This window comes from Amborella trichopoda, chromosome 3, assembly GCF_054954075.1.
Source record: "Amborella trichopoda isolate Santa Cruz 75 chromosome 3, AtrichopodaSantaCruz75HAP2 v2.0, whole genome shotgun sequence".
Lineage (NCBI taxonomy): Eukaryota > Viridiplantae > Streptophyta > Magnoliopsida > Amborellales > Amborellaceae > Amborella > Amborella trichopoda.
Window position 1 is genome coordinate 20,771,529 of NC_142338.1, and position 20,341 is coordinate 20,791,869.

The following is a 20,341-nucleotide window of genomic DNA, read 5'->3' on the forward strand; positions in this document are numbered from 1 at the left end:
TACGCAGATGACACCTTGGTCTTCCTGGATGCGTCCCCTGAAGAAGCCCAAAACCTAAGACTCTTTCTCAAATGCTTCGAAATCGCCACAGGCTTCAAAGTCAATATGGATAAATCAAAGATGATGGAGGTAGGCCTGACAACTGACGAAATCAGGACCCTTATTCCTAACTGGGAATGGAAAGTGGAGGATTTTCCCACTGTCTACTTGGGTATACCACTGGGCTTGGGGAAACCCAAAAAGAGACAATGGGCCCAAGTCATAGACAGTGGACAGGCGATTGGTTGGTTGGAAAGGGAGATTTCTTTTCTTAGCTGGCCGCTCTACATTGATCAAAGCCACACTGGCAAATGCCCCGGTCTACTTAATGTCAATTTTCCACTTGCCAACATCGGTGGCCAATCTGTTGGACCAACTTATGAGGAATTTGCTTTAGTTTGGACAGGCCGAAAAGGGCAGACATCACCTAATCTCATGGGATAGAGTCCGACTACCTAAACCTCAAGGAGGTCTAGGAATCAGAGACCTTAGAAAACACAACCAGGCTCTATTCGGCTAATGGTGGTGGAGATTGGCCACCCAGACTAATTTCCTCTGGGCCCAGGTTATTCGTAATAAATATAGGATTCCGGAACATAAGTGGGTGCCCGACCGGATTTCCCGGAGTAGGGGCTCTAGAGCTTGGAAGTCCTTTGCCACCTCACTCTCTCTGTTCAAACAATCTATTCGTCTCCATCCTAGAGAAGGTACAAAGTGCGATTTTGGTCTGACCTCTGGATAGGCCACACTTCTCTTAAGGACCTCTTCCCATCGCTTTTTCATCTAGCCTCTAACAGAGATTCCACCATAGTTGAAGAAATGGTCCTCTCAGGGGGCCGAAGAGTTTGGAACCCCTCTTTCAGAAGGAATCTAACTGAAGAGGAAACTAGACTCTTCATCTCTCTTTCGGTAGCTTTGCACACCTTTTTCTTAGCTCCGGTTGGGAAGGACGCTCTGGTATGGACTTTCACTCCATCCGGTGCATTTTCAGTGGCCTCTTTTTATAAAAACCTCATCCAACCTCCTACCTTTCCTGTTAATCTTATCTCTATCCTATCCAAGGTTTGACACACCATTGCTCCACCAAAAGTTCAGGCGTTCATTTGGATTGCCTGTTGTTAAAGGGCTCTCACAGTTGACCAGATTAAAAAAAGAGGCATTCTAGTCCCCAATAGGTTTGCCATGTGTATGAGTGAGGAGGAGTCGAACCCTCACCTCTGCATTCACTGGTAGTCTTGCCTACGACTTGTGGAGCATGGTGCTTCAGCTGTTCCATGTTCAATGGGTCATCCAGCCCTTGGTCAAGGCTCTCATCTCTTCATTCTACACGTGGCACTGGCCGATAGTTGGTAGAATTTTATGGAAGTCCGTCATTGCTGCAACCATCTGGGTAATTCGGTTAGATGGGAACGAGAGGATCTTCCAAGGGCACAAAAATGAAGTCCCAGTGCTCTTCCATAAGGTTACAACCCTAGTAACTTTTTGGGCCTCGAATCACAGGGCTTTTGTGGGGATCCTCGCAAATACGTTTCTCAACCAATGGGAGAACATTCTTTACCTTCAGCCGCATAAGACCCAAAGACCTCACAACTGGTCCAGAAGGTGCCATAAAACTCAACTTTGACGGTTGTTCATTGGGTAACCCCGGCTCGGCTGGAGCTGGAGGTGTTTTTCGTGATCATAAATGCAATGTCCTTTTTACCTACTCTGAATACTTGGGGCTGGAAGGCTCCTAGTTTGCAGAAGCCATGACTCTTCTTATGGGTCTCAAAAATTTTGACCCCTCATGGGGCCTAAACTTGGAAGTGGAACGAGACTCCAAAAATATCATTTCCTGGGCTAAAGGCACTACAACACCTCCTTGGTACCTTTCCATGATTTTTGATGAAATTGATTTCATATGCAGGGATATGAATGTCTTTTGGAGGCATACTTGGTGGACGTCGAATGAGTTCGCCAAACTACTCGCTAAAGACAGAGCACAGGCCCGTTCTGAAGACCCCGCCTGGTGCATCTCCTTTTTTGCTCTTGACCACATAAGGTGCCTAGGAGTGTAATTAGTCACATCTACTTCTCTTGTAATTGGGCACTCTTATAAGCCCCATTTTTTTTTATATACAAGTACAAGGTCCAAAGTCAATTTTTTTATAAGGCTGCTGGACCAATTTTTTGACCGACCGAGAGACCCGTCTCATGGGTACTCCTGGTCCCATCCTCCCCCCCGCCCCCCCCCATCTTTGTACTCTCTCTCCTTACAGCAATACAGTGTAACTTTATAAAAAAAAAAGACATGTATCATTGGACTATTCTTAGAACTATAATACATAGTATTTTTTGCAGACTATATACAACACGATTCGTACATTCCCTCTCATGTTGGTTCATAGATGTGAAGCATTCCCAACTTGGAAGTAAGTGTATGCATGTGTTCGTTTCTCATTGCTTTAGTAAAGATATTAGCTTGCTGATCTTGAATCTTCATGTAGGGATTGTGAATTCGTGCTTGACTCAAAAAAGCCACTATATTATAATTATATTAGTTCTTGAAACCTAGTCGTTAGAAAGTCCGCAAAAAGAGTCATCAATGATGTAAAACCTCCATTCACTCCACATCATCACTGACTCTTCTCGTATGAGAAGAACTGTCTAGTGTAGCAAGAAGAAAGAGCGTGTGTCTCCCTTAATGTGGCCGGTCCTGTCTTGATGAAGGAGGAGCGGTTTCATTTGGAGACCCCCTTTCTCTTTAGTATGGAGACAAAAGAATCATACAGTTTCATACGATTGTACATCTGCATAGAGTACCATCATACATCCGTGTATAGTACTGGCGCACCCCCATTGGGCTGACAATTGACTCGCTCAGAGCCCTTTCACCTCTATCAGTCATCAAATGGCTCTACTTACTTGATTTTCAGTATATTGATCAAGTCGAGAAGAGAAAAGGAGCAAAACTTGTATCGTGATGTTGGGTAATCAAGGTCCTGCTCTGTAGCACTCTGAATAGCTTAGCTCTTCCTTAGTCTTGTTTGTCGTTGTCGCTACATGTGTTTAACTGAACGAGGGGAACGAGTGTCGTTACATGCGTCTGACTGAACAAGGGGGGCAAGTGTTGTGTACCTCGGTATTGGAAAAATTGTGGAATTGGTGAATATATGACATCCCATTTTCAACCTTTCTTTCCTTTCAGATAACTGGAATAGCTTAGCTTATTCAGTTAATTTCTCATTCTGTACTGGTATTGGGAATCCAATTCAATCGGTCGTTGTTTTAGAAAGAATCGAACCGTTCATGACTGATTGTCCCGAACAGAATATGGTAAAAAAGACGTGTTACGCAACTCGTTTTTCTCATATCATAAATGTCTTTGATTTATTTTTTTGTTTTATAGAATAGATTTCCTTCATACGATATAATCGAGTCAAATTGGTTCCTTGGCAATACTTTCAGATAGGAACCTTTCCATGTCTATGGATAAATAGGTAGGTGTAATAAAAACTATGCATTATGTACTAGTACCAAACCAATTCAACCAATGATTATTCATGATTCCATATTGAAATTGAATCAAAATTTCATATCGATTCTAAGATTAGGATCATGAATAGTATGGTAAAACTTCGTTTGAAACAATGTGGTAGAAAGCAACGTGCTACTTGAACGACATGATCGGCTGTGGATTAATCCACCATTTATATATGAATGAAGATGCTCTTGACTCAACAACCTTTGTTCTGTTCCACTTGGATAGGACCCGCTTTTATTGGGTTGTAATTTAATAAGTAAATAGTACATGACGGAGCTCGAGCTGAAAGTCAAATATCGATTCATTGATCAGGTGTTGGGATCTAAGGTTAGTCTCAATCCATAAGTTGGAATAACTTCATAAATAGATATTCGAAAGGGAAAGGAAAGGGTCAAATTCTAACAAGTTTGAAATCAAAAAGCAAAGTTGTTGAAATTGGCGAAACTCTTTCTTGATCAAAAGTGTATTACGTGGGAATCGATCAAAAGTGTATTATGGGGGAATCAATAATTTGTATGATTCTTGAACATAAAGAAATACCAAAAGGCATGTTGCTACCGTTTCAGAATGATTAAGGATCACAGAAGTAATGTCTAAATCTAATGATTCAAAGATATGGGACATCAGAACAAGGAAATGCCATTTTCAATTCTTATTATCTCAATGTGCTCATTAAAAACTAGGTTAGATGCAATGTGTATAGCTTCGTGGTCATCATAATAAAGTGGAATTGGTGAAACAAGATGAATTATAAGAGAGAAGTGCTCTTAACCAGATAAGTTCACATGTTGCAAAGGCCATGATGTGATACTTAGCCTTTGCATTGGATCGGGCCACAACATGCTTTTCGCAAGATTTTCCATTTTCATATTTGGTTGGACGAAGTTTGGAAGCTTTTGAAACTTTCGTAATCCTAGATTGATCTTGCTTAAAATCTCGTCCAGGAGCCCATTTTTTAGGTTCTCTCAGTGTATCAAGGAGCGCTAGGCGGGTCCTAGGCGGGCGCCTAGGCGGGCACCCAGAACCTGGGCGGCTGCCAATTGAAATTTGAAAAAAGTAAAAACCATACCAAATTCTTACCAATATAATACCATATTCCAAGTTGAAAAAAAGAAGATAGACGTTGAGAAGAGAATTTTGATAATCCATATTGTTAAAAAAGTAATCTGTAAAACCATACAACTGTAGGTAGGATATAAAAGTCAACACTCAACACAACAAAAATTTAGAAAATATATAGTATAACAAAAGTCAACACTCATGACTCAACACGTCAACATACTCAACACTCAGCACAAAGAGATAAGAGTCTTTAGTTGTTGTCATCATCATCACCATCACTATCAAAAGGAATATTAATAGGGCAAGCCTCATCATATGCATCAGAGTCGAGGCCATCATCACCAGAGTCATCTCCCTCTTCAATATAACGCTTGTCCTCCTCTGTTTCTTCTGCATCTGCCTCTTCTTCCTCTTTTTCTACCTTCCTCTTACTAGTCTGTGCAAATGAGGCCCTAGGAGTTTTGGCTGCTCTAGCCTTTCCTTTGTGCTTCTCTGAACTCAAATATTGTATAATTTTCTGCTTGGTAGCCTCATGAGCATTTTTACAAGGGGCAACATCCCCCTTATTGCCGGGCAGGTGTTTTTAAAACCGGTAAATGCTTCCATTAGTATCATTTCCACAATAATTATATTTAATACGATTTTTATCATTTGGATTCGGGTTATAACCATACTTCCAACCCGGATCACCACTCCATCTAGCACCTAGAGAAGATACTTCTATAGAACAAGGCGTATTTTCATCCTTTTCTGGTTCTTCAAAATTCAGAAGATGTTTAATGTCATCCCGAACTGCTTCAGGAACCTTTGTACAAGAAGCAACATTACCTCTAACACCTGCAAGGTGTTTTTTGAATCGGCTAATATCCCCATTGGTATCTTTTTCACAAAATTACAACTTATACAATTTTTGTCATTTGGATTTGGGTTGTACCCATACTTCCAACTCGGATCACTCTTTCTAGGAGTAGCAGAAATAGATCTATGACAAGGATTTTGTTTTTGTTTTTTGTTTTACATAACTTATAAATTGCTTAATCTCCTCTTTGATAGCTTCGGGAATATTTTTACAAGGGGCAACATCCCCTTTAATAATGTTTCTTAAACAAGTTTATGCCTCTTTTTGTATTTTTTTCACAAAAATTGCATCTAACGCAATTTTTATCATTTGGATTCAGGTTGTATCCATGTTTGGCTAACTCCTGAAGAAGACATCTCAAAATAAAACAAGCAATTTAAAACTTGCACTTACTTTGGGCGCTCGAACACCAAACTTTGAGAAACACTTCGATGATTCGATCCAATGAAATGTAGTTTTTTGGAGGTTTCTTTCTCTCTAAAAGGGTTTCTTGGGGGTTTAGGTTTCAAATGAACCTCAAACCCATCATTCTAAACTTTTATATCTTGAAATAAACGAAAAAAAAAAAAAAAAAGTACTTTTTTGCCTCTAGGCGTGGTGCAGGTCCTGGGCCGCCGCCCAGGGACCACCGCTCAGTTTGGATGCATCGCCCAGGCCTTCTAGATCGCCTAGGCATTGGGCGTTCCGCTTTTTTGAACAATGGGTTCTCTATTAAAAGGCTTATTTTCCTCTAGAAGCCACTCAAAATGTCAGATTTGTGATATAGTTTATTATCAACAGGTTTTTATCTATTTTCATTTGTTATGTAGGTTTTCTTATTGTTTATGAGTTTTTTTTCCTTTTGCATTTTTCATATTTTCCCCTTTCGTTGCTTTTTTGTGCCACTTGCCCAGCTCGGGGCAGCCTTAGTGAGTGTGACTCCCTTCGCATGCAGTGAGACATGAAGGGAGTCCAACTTTCCAAGCACTGGTTTTAAATACTTCATTTGTGGAATTTCGTGGAAAAGGTATACCTATGCTACATAATTTTTGTGTTTTCGCCAAATGTCCTTGGTGTGTGAACAAACTCAAAGAACTATGAGCATTTCTGTCCAAGTTGCACAGGGCACTGTTGTCAATCCTCCTTTATAGGCTGTAGGTATATTAAGATGGGTGTGGCTTTCTTGCAATTGGATTAAGAAACTTCCTGGTAATTAATAATCAACTGTTAATCACATCTGTATTCTACAATGGACATAACCTGAGGACTTAGTCTGTCACAGTGTTTTGCATATTGCTGGCTTTCACAGGCTTTTCTTGTGAGAGCTTGATACATGAGTAAACTCGATGCAATTTGTAACTGATAATTACAAAGTTTCTATGTTATCATGTTATCTCTTTGGCTTTACAGATGTAAACCTCATATACATACAGAAGCCCTCTGTATCACACTTATGCACATGCTAGCAATTGCACAAAGTTGGCAGAGCTGGTCATGCATTCGTGAACTCTCGTTGTCATGTGGCTGCTGACACATGGATGTCATGTAGTTGGTCTTAATACAATTGATACCACATCAAATCATGTAAATATGATGGTGTTCTCTTTGATTCTAAATGTTTTCTAGTTCATCTTACTCCTGGGGGCTTCACTTTCACACTTCATCTTGAGGGTAGATTATATGTGTTTCACATGATTAGTTCAACCAGAGAGGTGATGTGATAGTTTGATAGATAGTTGATTTGTGAAAAGGAACTGTTTGTATCCATGTGTAAAGTCATTGTAGATGCGCCATTAGGATGATTTCAGGGAAGAAAATCCTCATGGTATGGCATGCATAATTATTTAATGCTTCTTTTCCTTTCATTGTGTAGATAATCAAGAATACTTTTTTTGTTGCTGTATGCTATAATTCTACATAGCACTTGCTAAAAAAGTCCTTAGCCCCTACAATTACAAAATTTGTACTCAGGTTTGAAGCTAGTCATGTAATAATCCATCTTTTCCTTGTTTTCCATTTTGAGAGAAAATTCCACCTTTTCTTTTTCCAGTTTTGCTTTTTTATCTTTCATATAAATATTTTAGGAGAGGAAATATTAACTGTGGTTGATGATTTGTCTCGCATAATTGCTGAATTGTGGTTAGGTAACTAACCAAAAAGTGAATTGTGATTATGCTTTCATTCACCTTGCAGATATTTGTCCCTGGTGTCATGGCGTGTAGTTCACATGTTGAGAAGGGTGATGTAGTTGCAGTCTCAGTTGCTGTGGAACAACCTGGTCCACATAATGGATGGGGACTGGGCATAACACGTGGAACTGTTTTGCAAGGATCAAAATCTGGTACATGTGCATGTGTATATGTATGCGCCTATTGACATATGTATATTTTAATGTTTATATCAGTTTATGTGGATATGTGTGTGTGCATGTGCACGTAAATTTATATATGGCAACTTGATTGAACAAACTCCATCAATGGCTAATTCGTAACAAGATCCACTTTATGGAGGCATTTCTCACACGTTGGCATCGAAAACTTGACATATCTTGCGCCCATAGGCCACCTCTGTATTGGCTTCCTTATTTAAACAATGGTGCCTATTACATGTAGAGTCGCATGGCTATCAACCGTTCCTTACAGATAGAAGCAATGATGACTATTTGCAATGAAGTCAAATTATTTTCAAAAGAAAAATAAGGACAATTTATCATGAATCTTTTGAAAATATTGAGGCTAAGGGCATTGACTTCTTGTTTAATATTGACAGCATCCTGTTCTTCAACCGATTTAAACAAGAGCGAGAGTTAAAAAGTCACATAGCTACTTAGAGGATCATAACTTGAGCCTTCGCCATCATCACCTATGAGATATGAAATTCATAGAATACATGAATAATGATAGCCTCCCATCACTAAAATCTTGGAGTGATTTCTATTACCTTTGTGTGTGTGGTTCTAATTTTGGAACTAATATAAAGTCTATGCTTGTTCTGTGCACGTGTGTGTTTGTGTGTGGGTGGTTGGGTAGGTCGGTTGGTTGCAGCGGGTTTGGGTGTGGTTTGGACGATATGTTTCTTGTTATTATTGTTGTTTTGAAAGGCAATCACCTTTGTTGTCTAGGCAATTGTGACATTGTGTCTGTTTCTCTTTCCCTGAAACTGAGGGTACCAGCAGGACATCTATCTTGGGGTACAAATGTCATATTTCTCCACTTAAAAAAAGGTGGAAAATATTTAGGAGATAGTATGTGACTCTCTCTGGGATTTATTGTTGCTTTAAGATGATAAAAATCTACTCTTTAAAAAGTCAAAACTTAAAAGAAGACATTTTCGGGAAAATAGACCATACTTTCTTAATGTGGTTCTTTTTCAAACATTTCTAGAAGAGAACAAGTTTTCAATGTGGTTCTTTTAAATACATCCGACAATTCTGATCATCATAGTCTTAGAGAACATTTTTTGACCAGAACTTTATTGTTATGGTTTCTTTTGATGCTTCCCATTTGATTCAAATTTCTATCTCCAAAAACTGTTTTATGATGTAATGTCCTGCATATAGTTATTTAGCCAAAAGCAATTAATATTATTTACTGGTGACCTGGTTCCTTGTTTCGGCCTTTCGGTTGTTGGGACCTCATTTTACTAGGATATTGTGAAGCTAATCAACATTTGAGATTCAAATGAGTTCAAATCCGCCTTCCATTCTGTGCTAATTTAATTATGCCAATGATAGGATTCTTTCATGACCAGCATGGCGTGAACATCATTAATACCACCTAACATGGTAGTGGTGTACGTTTGGGGCACCCCATGTTCTTGTAACGTATGTACTTTATTTGTCTTTCCATTATTTTCATTTTAACATTATAATGAGTGAATAGCTGTGTTAGAACGAAGCAATGGTGATGGCCATTGGGATTGAGTGGTAGGTATCATGCGACCATTATCTATTGTTGGGGTTGCTATGTTCTATGTTACTTAGACATGTATATGGTGAAACATTTCAGACATCGTGACCCCAAATCAAGACAAGGGCCCAATACATCTGTGCACTTACTTAAATATATAAAGATAGTATTTATATATATTCTGAGCCATCTGTCCTACAAAATAGGGACACAGTAAAATTATCTTATTTAAATAAAATAATCTCTAAAAATAATGAAGAAGAGGGGCGTGCCACCCCTATAGGTGACATTTGGGCCCCATGGGCCCCACGCCCCACCCATGGGGCGTGGCATACATGTGGGGCTGGATCATGGCCCCCACATGTGCCCTTACATATTCCCATATTTTCAAAAGTACTTTTTTTTAAGTAATTTACAGTAGAAATAAATTTGAAAGTTCTAAAACAATTAAAATTCACAGAAATATTTCTAATGCTGAAAATAAAATATCTAAAATTGGATTTGTATCAATGGCTCAAAATAAGTGATAGTAATGACACTCCACCTGATCCAGTATCAAGGGGTAAGGGTTTTGGACATGACCAGGTCCGTAGTCTGCCTTACACTTAAGTCGAGCAATACACACTCCCACTGATGTGTATAATCTATAATAAATGTTAATTACATGCTTTAATAGCTTTTAGTTTATTTGAGATGAGGATGTTGAGATGGATGAGTGGTAAGACAAGAAAGGATTGATACTAAAATGAGAATTTAGGTGTGGCTTCAATAGGTGATAAAATAAGGAAAAGTAGACTTAGGTAGGCTGGCTATATGCAGCATAGACCTAATACAGTACTGGTTAGTAGGTGCGGTTTGGTTCAAGTCGAAGGCTTTAAAAGGGCTAGGTGGGAAGGCTCAAAAGGACATGGATAGACGTAATGAGAAAAGATATGATTGACATATGGTCTTATTGAGGGTAGGGCCCTTGAGAGAGCTAAATGGCGGAACATGATTCATGAAGCCGACTCCAAATAGTTGGAAAATGGCTCGGATAATGATGATGATGATGACATGCGCTCACAACCTTTCAAAATCACTAATCCCAACATATATTAAATAAAATTAAAAATAAAAATAAATGGAAATATGTAAGATTATGGAAAATCACTATTAATTATAAATTTCATAGCTCTTTATTAAAGTATTATATTTACTAGGCATTGTTGGGGGATTTTTAGTAGACACTATTGGATTTAGGACCAGTTATAAAAGAGTGATTTATGAGTCTCGTGGATAATATAAACTTGGATATAAGACTCTTCTCCTGTTTAAGAATTGTATGTATTTTGGTCATTAAAGTTCCAGTTATTGATGTGAGAGAGAATGTGGGCTTCTCTATTTGCAACTGACTCCATCAAACTTTTAATTTGTTCATTTAAAAGCAATATTAATTGGAGCAAGGTAAATATGTCATAAATAAATGCATCACTGAGGTTGGGAATGGACTCTCTTAAATGTTTAACCTCACCTTGGATCATGAGTTCAGAACTCAACCACTGCATTTTTCTGACTTAATTTTAAAGAATAAAAAACTAAGTTAATGAGGGGACACTATGTGGCTTATCATGAGACACGCATCATATCAACCTTGTGATGAGAAACACTACCTGTCCATTTCTGGGCTCTGAGGGCCATGTTTGATAGGTTTTTCCTCATTGATATGTGTCGAAATACTAATAGAGGCCGGGGCTGACATTTCTAGGAAGCATATTGTTATGGTTGTCAGATTTGCATGGCGTGGCTAGTTCAATTTTGATGTGATTCTGATGGTGCACCAAGGAGGCACATGTGAATCCCATTCCTTGTGTTTTAGACACATTTGAACCTTGTGTCTTAGACACATTTATCATGAGATGTATGCAACTCTCACACTTATGTGACCTTGTATATGAGATAGTGCTCTAAATGCTTGTCAAATGGCAGGCATTTACTTTTTTTGCTTCTGATGGGACATGTCACTCATGCACCCTTGATATTAGGTCTTGGCATAATGCTGAAAGGAATAGCTGGCAATTTTTTTTTTTTCATTGAGTAAAGCATGGCAAATGAATAACATGCTAGTTGCTTGGGTCAGGTGATGCTTAAGTTGGACTGTTGGACTACAAGGGTCGTGCATTATGGTCATATGTTACCTTTTCTATTTTGCAGATAACTAGATTTATTTCTAAGTGAAAGGTACACACGCATATACATATACACATACAGACATGAGAGAGAGAGAGAGAGAGAGAGAGAGAGAGAGAGAGAGAGAGAGAGAGAGAGAGATTATCGGCTCTGTGTCTCTAGCGCATGATGGTTAAGTTCCTGATGAAGCAGTAAAGATTGAGAGGATTGGATTTCCTTCCTTAGAGGAGTTCTTGCCTCTTTAGGAAAAATATACCTAAGAACTTTTCAAAGTCATTGAACCCAGAAGCCAATTCCACTTGCACTAGCAGCTGCTACATACATGATTAAAGTTGTTCCTGAAATGACAATGGAAATGGTTGTGCTTGTTGAGAAAGGCATTCCAGGGAAGACAAGGGCACCAGCACCCTTTCACTCTCCCCTGCTAGCAAGATTATAATGATGGTGATATGCACAATCTGGTGCCAATTTAAACCTCCACAGAGTGGGTTTGTCATGGAGTACCCAATTGTGATGATGATGTGGTATAGACGTGAACTGATCCTTTTCTTGAACAAGGTCCATGTATAGGACTGGATTGCACAAGGCAACGCCCATACAATTTCACAACCTGCTCAACACTAATGTAGTTGATGTAGTGGAGGTCCATGTACTTTGTGGGGCAACTTCCATGGGGGTTGCGATCCTTGACAGACCTTTCTCCCAGTCGTTAGAACAGTCCTATCGGGAGGACCACTTCTATGTTGGACTTCCACAGCATGGCAAGATCTTTCCAGGTTGGAGTTGTTCATGCCCAGCTATGACTAGGCCCCAACTGGTTGCCACCAATTTACCCTGAGCTAGAAATGTATATACTCCCCAACTGGCTTCCTGAGTCCCACTGTAATAATTTACTGCTTTCTATACCATTTGGCTTTGTTGATATCATATGTGATGCTTGTCCTGCTGTATCTTATTGTTTGCTGAATGTACTCTTGCTTAGGTTGAGTGAGCATCACATCTACAAGATGGGGGACAAGGTATGGCGTCGATTGAGGATTTTTGTGTGAGTATTGGGCCTTCTCTATGTCACAAGCAATACAGGATAGAGTTCCCCATTAGACAACAAATGCATTTGAGATTGCTGCACTGAGTAGTTGGTCTTCCTGGTTCCCATTTGGTGGTGGCATGTATCTGTAGGAGCGTAATAGCATTAACTTCCATGACTGATTTCCTTAGTCTCATTAAGAAAAATGGCAACTTTTTGAACTCATCTCGGTTTAATATATCTTGGTAGTTACCATGGTTTGTTGTGAATCTCATAATCTTTTTAAATATGTTCAAAATAAAATGAAATGATGGGACTCCGTGACCATTTAGATTTTATAATATAGTTTATACAAACTGAATTCATGAAAGCAATTGGAAACATACGCTGTTTGTTTTTTCTTTTGGCCTTGATTTTCTGATTATGTTGCAGATCCTCAATATTTTGAAAGATGTGGCCTTTATATTGGCCAGGGCGTAGCAATGATGTCAAGAGCTGGTATATTTGGAGCTTCACAGGGTATTGCCATTGAAATGATAAAGAGAGTCTATGAACTCCCATCATTCTATGGTATGTAATATTGTACTACAATAACTTGCGGAATAGAATTCATTATCATTGCTTGGTTTTTATCTTCACTATGCTGTGCTACTGATACTACCAGTCTGGCCATTATGGGTAGTGAATAATGTCTTCACATTTCATCATTCACAAAAACTCGTTGCAATGTTTGTGGTTGTTTACTGACAAATTTTCAAGTTCTTACCGTTGCATTTCTTGTATTTTTTTTGTTTGTTTGCATGACAAATTATGTTGTCATCATGCTGGTGGTGTCGAAAATTTAAATTCTGTTCATATATGTGGATGCTCCTGTTTGGAACAGGGTGTTGAGAGTCTTAAAAGAAGTGGCTATGTGGATTTCAAGGGAGTAAAATAAAAAATTTTCTTTTATCTTTTTATTAATACAACTGAATTTCACTTACAAGTGCGACAAAACACTGCTGTAAACAAGAAATGAAAGTTTAAAAACAACCTAGGATGTTTCCTTTTACTGCAAAAAATAATAGATACAATCAAACACAATTAACGTTCCTAGAAGTTGAAATAAACTGAGCAATATTGACTGAGAAATGAACTAGAACGGCTGGTAAGACTTATTTGAATTTTCCTAGGGTCACACCTTTAGTACACCCCACACTCGATTTCCTGACCCATTGCACACTCTAATTCTATTGGCCTTGCTGAATTTTCTGAAATGGGAAGCTTCCTTAGGTAATACCTCACAGATCTAGTGTTTTTTAGAGCATAAATAAGATTAGGGTTTCTAGACCCCTTTTGGACTACTCTAGTGCATGCCTCCAAAGGCACCTCTTCCTTGGTCTTACTCTAGGCTGGGTGTGCCCTCTCTTGCTAGTCTGTTTGTGGCATGCCACCCCTAGTAGTCTAGGATGGTGCATGTCACCCTCTATGGTCTTGAGAGGATGAGAGAGATGGAAAGAAATTGGGTGGTGTGGAGAGAGAGAGAGAGAGAGAGAGAGAGAGAGAGAGAGAGAGAGAGAGAGAGAGAGAGAGAGAGAGAGAGAGAGAGAGGCTAGGAAATTGTGTAGATAATGAGGGGGGATCCTTTCCTTATATAGGCCTCAAGGGCCCTAGGTAATTCCTATCCAATTTGTGATTCATCATGGCCAATAGGATTTTAGGGAATCGGTGAAGTAAGAGAGGATTAAATCTAAGGCATTCGTCCTATAAATAAGCCATCATGATTTAAGGAGGAATCTAGGAATCCATATCCACTTTTAGTCAAACTAGGCTATGACTAATCAAAAACTAATCTTCTAGAACTCATGTATCTATCACAAGATTTTAGGAATTCAGAAAGATAAATGATTTGGTAAAAAAAAAAAAAAAAAAACTCAACTCCCACAAAATAAGGCCATATCTTTTCAAAAGATTATATTAAATTTCCTTCCATAATAAAACCAATTTAAAAGAAAAAAAAGAAAAGAAAAGTGGGCATGCTTCCTTGTTAGGGTGAGGTGTGGGCCCCCATGGGCTCCATGCGCCACACATGTAAGGGTGGTGCATGTTTGGGTTGGATTCAAAGGACCGCACATGTCCCACCTCCTCCTTCCACAATCCAGAAATAAAATGCCCTTTTTAGCGTTTTTATTGCTTTTAGCATTTTCATTGCCGAACTTAATTTTTGAAATTTCAAAAAATTCACAGAAACACCTGAACCAGCAACTATGATCTTCGACTATCTTCTCAAACCAACCTAACTAGACCCATGACCCACAGTCTCCTGCAGGGGCCCTTGCTTGGATCATCAAAGCCGGCCAATAAATAGTGGAACCGAAGTTTTGGAATGTGGATTATAGGTTTCTCCCCTTAAGAGCAAGTCACATACATATCATGTGGTGCAAGGGGTACTCTCTCTATGGACATGTACACTATTCCTTTTTAGGGTTGCTTCATGGTAATGCGGCTATCATGTGTACATGCCGTGCAGAAGTTTGCTCAGGACAATATTCGAAAACTCAGTCACCCAGCCGCCTAATCAGATGAGTGGCCAAACTGCCTAGGCAGCATCTAGGCAGGACACCTTGGTAGCTTGCATCTAGGCGCCCGCCTTACCCGCCTAGGCGGTATTGTCAAGACGGTTGCTTAGGTGTCGCCTCAACACAACTTGCCTAAGGCGGAAAAATGCCCTTGGCCAAGGTCAATTTAGTAGTTTCCCGCTAAAATAGGAGAAAACGTGTTTTGTGGGGCATTCTAAACCCCCACAACCTAATCCGTTGCTTCTATAGAGATTAATACTTCCTAAAAACTCGAATATGTGATTTTTCGAATGATCGATAAATTTTTGATTTTTTTTATTTCTTTTGAAATCAATGACAATAGTTCGTGATAGTCGATTTTGAGAACTTTTGGCGACCTAAAAGACGAGGTTTGGGCCAACATCATTATGAATATTATTTCTGTTGTAATTTTCATTAAAAGGGTATTTTTGAAATTTTCAGAACTTGATAAGGCACATGTGGGGACCAAGGATCTAGACCCAACATGTGTGTACCACCCATGTGGGGCCGACATGACCTCCTAGGGTGGCACGCCACTTTTCATGTAGATGGGGGGGCATGCCACTTTTTATGCTAAAAGGGGGTGCGCTGTGTTTTAGGAAAAAGGGCTGCCCCACTTTCTTATTTCAAATTTTATTTTAAATAGGAAATATTTTGATTTTGAATAAGATTTGGTTTCCTATTCTAGTGGGAGTTTTAAAATATAGATCATCCTTGATTATGGGAGATCTAGATAATGTTTAGGTTTGATTGTAGCTCAAATTTAAATAGGAGTTGGACTTGGGTCAAACTCTAAGGGATAAGGTTCTTATCTTTCTATCCAAAATCATGATGGCTGATTTATGGGATGGATGACTTTGATTAAATCTCTCTCATCCTACAGATTTTCTAATTATCTTACAGGTCTAGCTGGAAATTGGATAAGAAATACTTGGATTGTAATCCTATTCAAAATAAGAAATAGATCTTGTTTCTATTTAATCAAGATTTGAGCCCCCTATCTTAATAGATCTAGATTTCTCTCTCATTCCCCAAGATCTCTCTCGCACACCATATTCTCTCTTATTCTCCTCATGTGCCCCTCTCTCCTCCTATTTTTGTATCTCGTCACCATCTCTCCTCATATTTTCTCACGCCGCTGTCTCTCTCCTCTTGTTGGAGTAAGTTCTATCAATGTTCATAAAACCGGCTGGTTAGATTGGTACCGCCAAGGTACCGATTCCGGTTAAGGCCGGTTTTGGGGTACTAGTAAAACTTCAGGGATCTCCAAAAAAAATGAGCACCAAAACCGGCCGGTTCGAGTTCAAATCGGCGTTTTCACTTCAAAACCAGCCGGTTTCTACTAATCGGTCCGATTTTCTGATATAACACGCGATATATCGGACATAACATATTCTATTAAATAACTGCTGTTATTTTACACAGAGGCCGTTATTTTAAACAGAACGTATGATTCACGTTTTGTAACCTTTTTTTATTCGATTTTCTTGCTTGTTTTGTTTTTTTCGGTGAATTATTGCACCTACACACCTGAAAGTTTCTATAAATAACTGTTTATTGAATAAAAAATCGAAGAAGAACGCTTTTTTGGTGGATTGAAATGCCGGATTTCTTAAACTGGGAAATATCCGCCATTTTGTCAACATGAATATGCATGGAAGTGGAGGGCTTTGATTCATTACTGAATCCTTAAACTTTTTTCTATTTCAATTTGTCGAAAAAGATGAATTTTGGAGGTTGATTTCGGCCGAAAATGCTGCTGCTCGAAGAATTGTGTTCGATGAAAAAAAAATTGATTTTTGATCGATGTATTGATCGTTTTTTATTGAATTGATCAGTTAATTTTGATCATCAAGGCTTCATAAATCAAATACATCACGTATGTTGATTTATGATTCAATATATTTATTTATATGAATTTGTTTTTGGTGCGTTTTGTTTTGAAAATTGTGTGAAGTGAAATATCCGCTATTTTTTGAAGAATGATCTCAATTGTGAATTGATCTTCATGATATTTGGGGCATTTTAATTGTGATTGAAGTATCTATCATATACCCCTTTCAATTTGTTCAAAAAATGAAAGATTTGGGGCTGATTTTGACTCTAAAGAATCTATGTTCTTTGGCTCGATTTTAGGGTTCTTAAAACAAAAATTGTTTCGTAATAAAATTACTTTTTTTTAATAAAAATATATTATTTATGATGAATATGAGAAAAAATAGATTCTTTCTTTTTAATTTTATATATTTTTGGTGAGCTTGTTGGATTGTTTTTAATGATATATATATTTTTTTACAAGAATATGTCTTTTTGTGATGAATATGAGAAAAAAATTTCTTTCTTTTTAATGTTATATATATATATATATATATATATATATATATATATATATATATATATATATATTACAAAAATATGTTTTTTTTATAAATATGGGAAAAAAAATTTCGTTTTAATGTTATATATTTTTGGTGAGCTTGTTTGATTTTTTTTAATGTTATATCTTTTTTTTACAAAAAGTTGTTTTTTTTTATGAATATGAGAAAAAAATATTTCTTTCTTGTAAATGTTATATATTTTTGGTGAGCTTGTTGAATTGCTTTTAATAATGACTTATATATAGTCTAATCTAAGTTTTTTCTATTTTTTTATTTTTTAAAATATTTTAGGGGTTTTTGACCCATTTTTTTTTTAAAAAAAATCTACTTGACCGGTTAGTCAGGTTAACAGCCCCGGTTAGTCCGGTTCTGGTTTGAACCGCTCCTAGGCTCATGACCGGTTAACCATTCCGGTTCGATTTTGCGAACACTGGTTCTATCAAAAGAAAATAAAAAGAGGAAATATGGGACTTTCAAGACTATATGTGAAGCGTGCTGTATTTTGAAGAAAAGAAGGGTGACAACTATTCTAGACAGAGATCAACTCACAAGCTCAACACTAGTTTGTTCATATGAGGTTTTTATAAATCCTAGTTGATTTTTGAACTCTCTAAAACCCTAAGAAACGAAGTGTTTCCTACAAAGCTTATCTATTTAAGAATTTTCAGCAACAGCTAAAGGAGTAAAAGTGTGCCATTGGTTAAGGAATCGAGTGTGTGGTGTACCAAGGCCTGTGAGAGTAAATCCAGACATCTTTCAGTAAGTTTTGCCAGTATTTTTAATTAATTTTCAGTATTATTTCTTATTTTCTGTGAATTTTCAAGAACTGTACTTAAAATTATAGGTGGAAGTTTGTTTAAAGCTCCTGGATAATTTCTATTTTTTTTGGCAGTGAAAGTAAAGATCCTAGGTTGTATCTAGGGTATTATTTTTTATTTACAGCAATATTTAGTGGTCAATGTAAGTGGAATTTATGTCTATTGATTAAAAGAAAAAGATTTTTTTTTTAATTTAATATCTTGAGTTCCACATAGCCACTCCCTTCACAGTTAGCTAACACATACACTCCCATTGAAGTGTACAATCCACTATAATTCTTATTTACATGCTCTCATGGGCTTTAAAAGCCACAAGCCCCAACATTTATTTGAATGAAGGATGCTTGACGGTCTTCAAAAAATGTTCGAACATCATTGCTTTGGAATTTCTTGGCATATGATACAATCATAAGTCTAGAATGACATAAAATAGGATGCCTTTTTTGTTCAAGCGTTTTGGTTAAATAGGTATATGATTTGTTTGTATTTACTACTTCCTTTTTTCTATTATTTATCTCATAGAATTCACTATTCTGTTTCATCTCCAGGCATCTTGAAAGGGGAAATTTTTCTTCAGAACTTGCCAAGCATTATTACTGCCCATGTCCTTGGTATGTATTGTGTCTCACTTAATGTTGACTTTTACATCTTGATGCCTGGCATATGGCAGATGTTTAATGGAGATTTAAGTTGGTACTTCATAATGAAATTTAAGAATTTTCAGCTTAAGATCTTACTGCTTGAGGGCCTTAGCTTTTCCATGTTGAGGATCACTTCCCTTTCTTTAAAGAACTTAGAAATTCAACACTCTGAATCTCCCTCTGCATAAATATTCCATTGTTTTTTTTTGTTTTCTTTCTATCACATTGCATATTTTTACTATTGAAAGGTAGCAAATGATATCACAAATGGTATCACAAAGTGTGTATCATTATCACAAGCTTTCTTGATCAAGTTTACAGAAATGCAGAACACCCTTCTTGTCATGGAAATGACATTGACTCCTGGTATAATGTGGTAGAACCTAGTGGAAAGGTCTTAGAGCTAGTAATAACCGAATAAAGGATTCTTTTCTAGTTGCCTCAATGTTCACGTTGAGAGGCAGTTGAACATTGCCAAGGGAAAGTCTTGCTGTCCCTTCTATGTTCATTTAATAAATTCCATGTGACATGCATATTGTTGTGTCCGTTTTCCTTTTACAGAGTACAAACAGGTTCTTCTTCTTGCTGAAATCTTTAACTTGATTACTTACTATAGAGAGGTGTCTGCAGCAATTTTTATTTGGTTAACCACAATACACGAAGGAACCAGGATTAGTCATTGAGAAGTGATATGAAAATATGAAACTTTTTTGAAATAAAATATGTTTTTCCTTCTCATTTAAATGTGTTTGTACTGGAATTTCATTAAAAGAATAATTCGAACAAATGCCAGAAGCACATGGTAAAGAGGCATATAATATCTCACTCTAGCCCCCTTTCCATTGACCCAACTTAGCTAATTTGATGTCCTCATCATGTTCTAGACCCTTGGTCCAGCTAGTGGGGCCCCTGGTTCCAGGTGTGGCCAGTCTGGTCTGGTTCCATATCACTGCTTTATTATACGAATGCTATCATAGTGACTAATCCTCTATACTCCCATCATTCTCTCTTGAGGGTCATCCAACACAGACATCTTTCACCCATATCATCAGTATGCTTTGGAAAAACCTGCAAGTTGGGTAAACTTCCACCTGGATGTCAAGGTAGGGCTAAAATAATTACAAAATAATTCCTCTGTCCTCAATCTAATGCGGGAGCACACAAATGGAAGAAAGTTTGTGAGACCTGCAATTACTAGGTTTGCAACCAGTTTCCTTACCTTGCAGAGCATATTGTAGTAGAAGGATAGCTTGAGAGCTATGGTCAATGCAGTAGCTTGTCTTCTGTGTGGACAAGAAACAGTTGTGGGAAGACAATGATGGAGTTGATATTGAATAGTCAATTTTGGTCAACAGTTGCCAA

At 37.8% G+C, this 20,341-nt stretch overlaps 1 protein-coding gene across 21 annotated transcripts in view; it reads left to right on the forward strand.

Moving 5' to 3' along the window:
• The window catches only part of LOC18437218 (NOL1/NOP2/sun family protein), a 125,474-nt gene that overhangs the window by 30,066 nt on the left and 75,067 nt on the right, over positions 1 to 20,341 (forward strand). For 20 of the 21 annotated variants that reach the window (XR_016050956.1, XR_016050957.1, XR_016050954.1 and 17 more), the window contains 3 exons: positions 7,656 to 7,803; positions 12,996 to 13,133; positions 18,887 to 18,949. Coding sequence is in view for 9 of the 21 variants with exons in the window: in XM_011626202.3 (XP_011624504.1) it covers positions 7,656 to 7,803; positions 12,996 to 13,133; positions 18,887 to 18,949 (349 nt within the window). In the remaining 12 variants the exon portion in view is untranslated. Of the gene's footprint in view, positions 1 to 7,655; positions 7,804 to 12,518; positions 12,582 to 12,995; positions 13,134 to 18,886; positions 18,950 to 20,341 lie in introns of those variants that run through there. The other variant, XM_088860331.1, reaches the window with a different exon arrangement.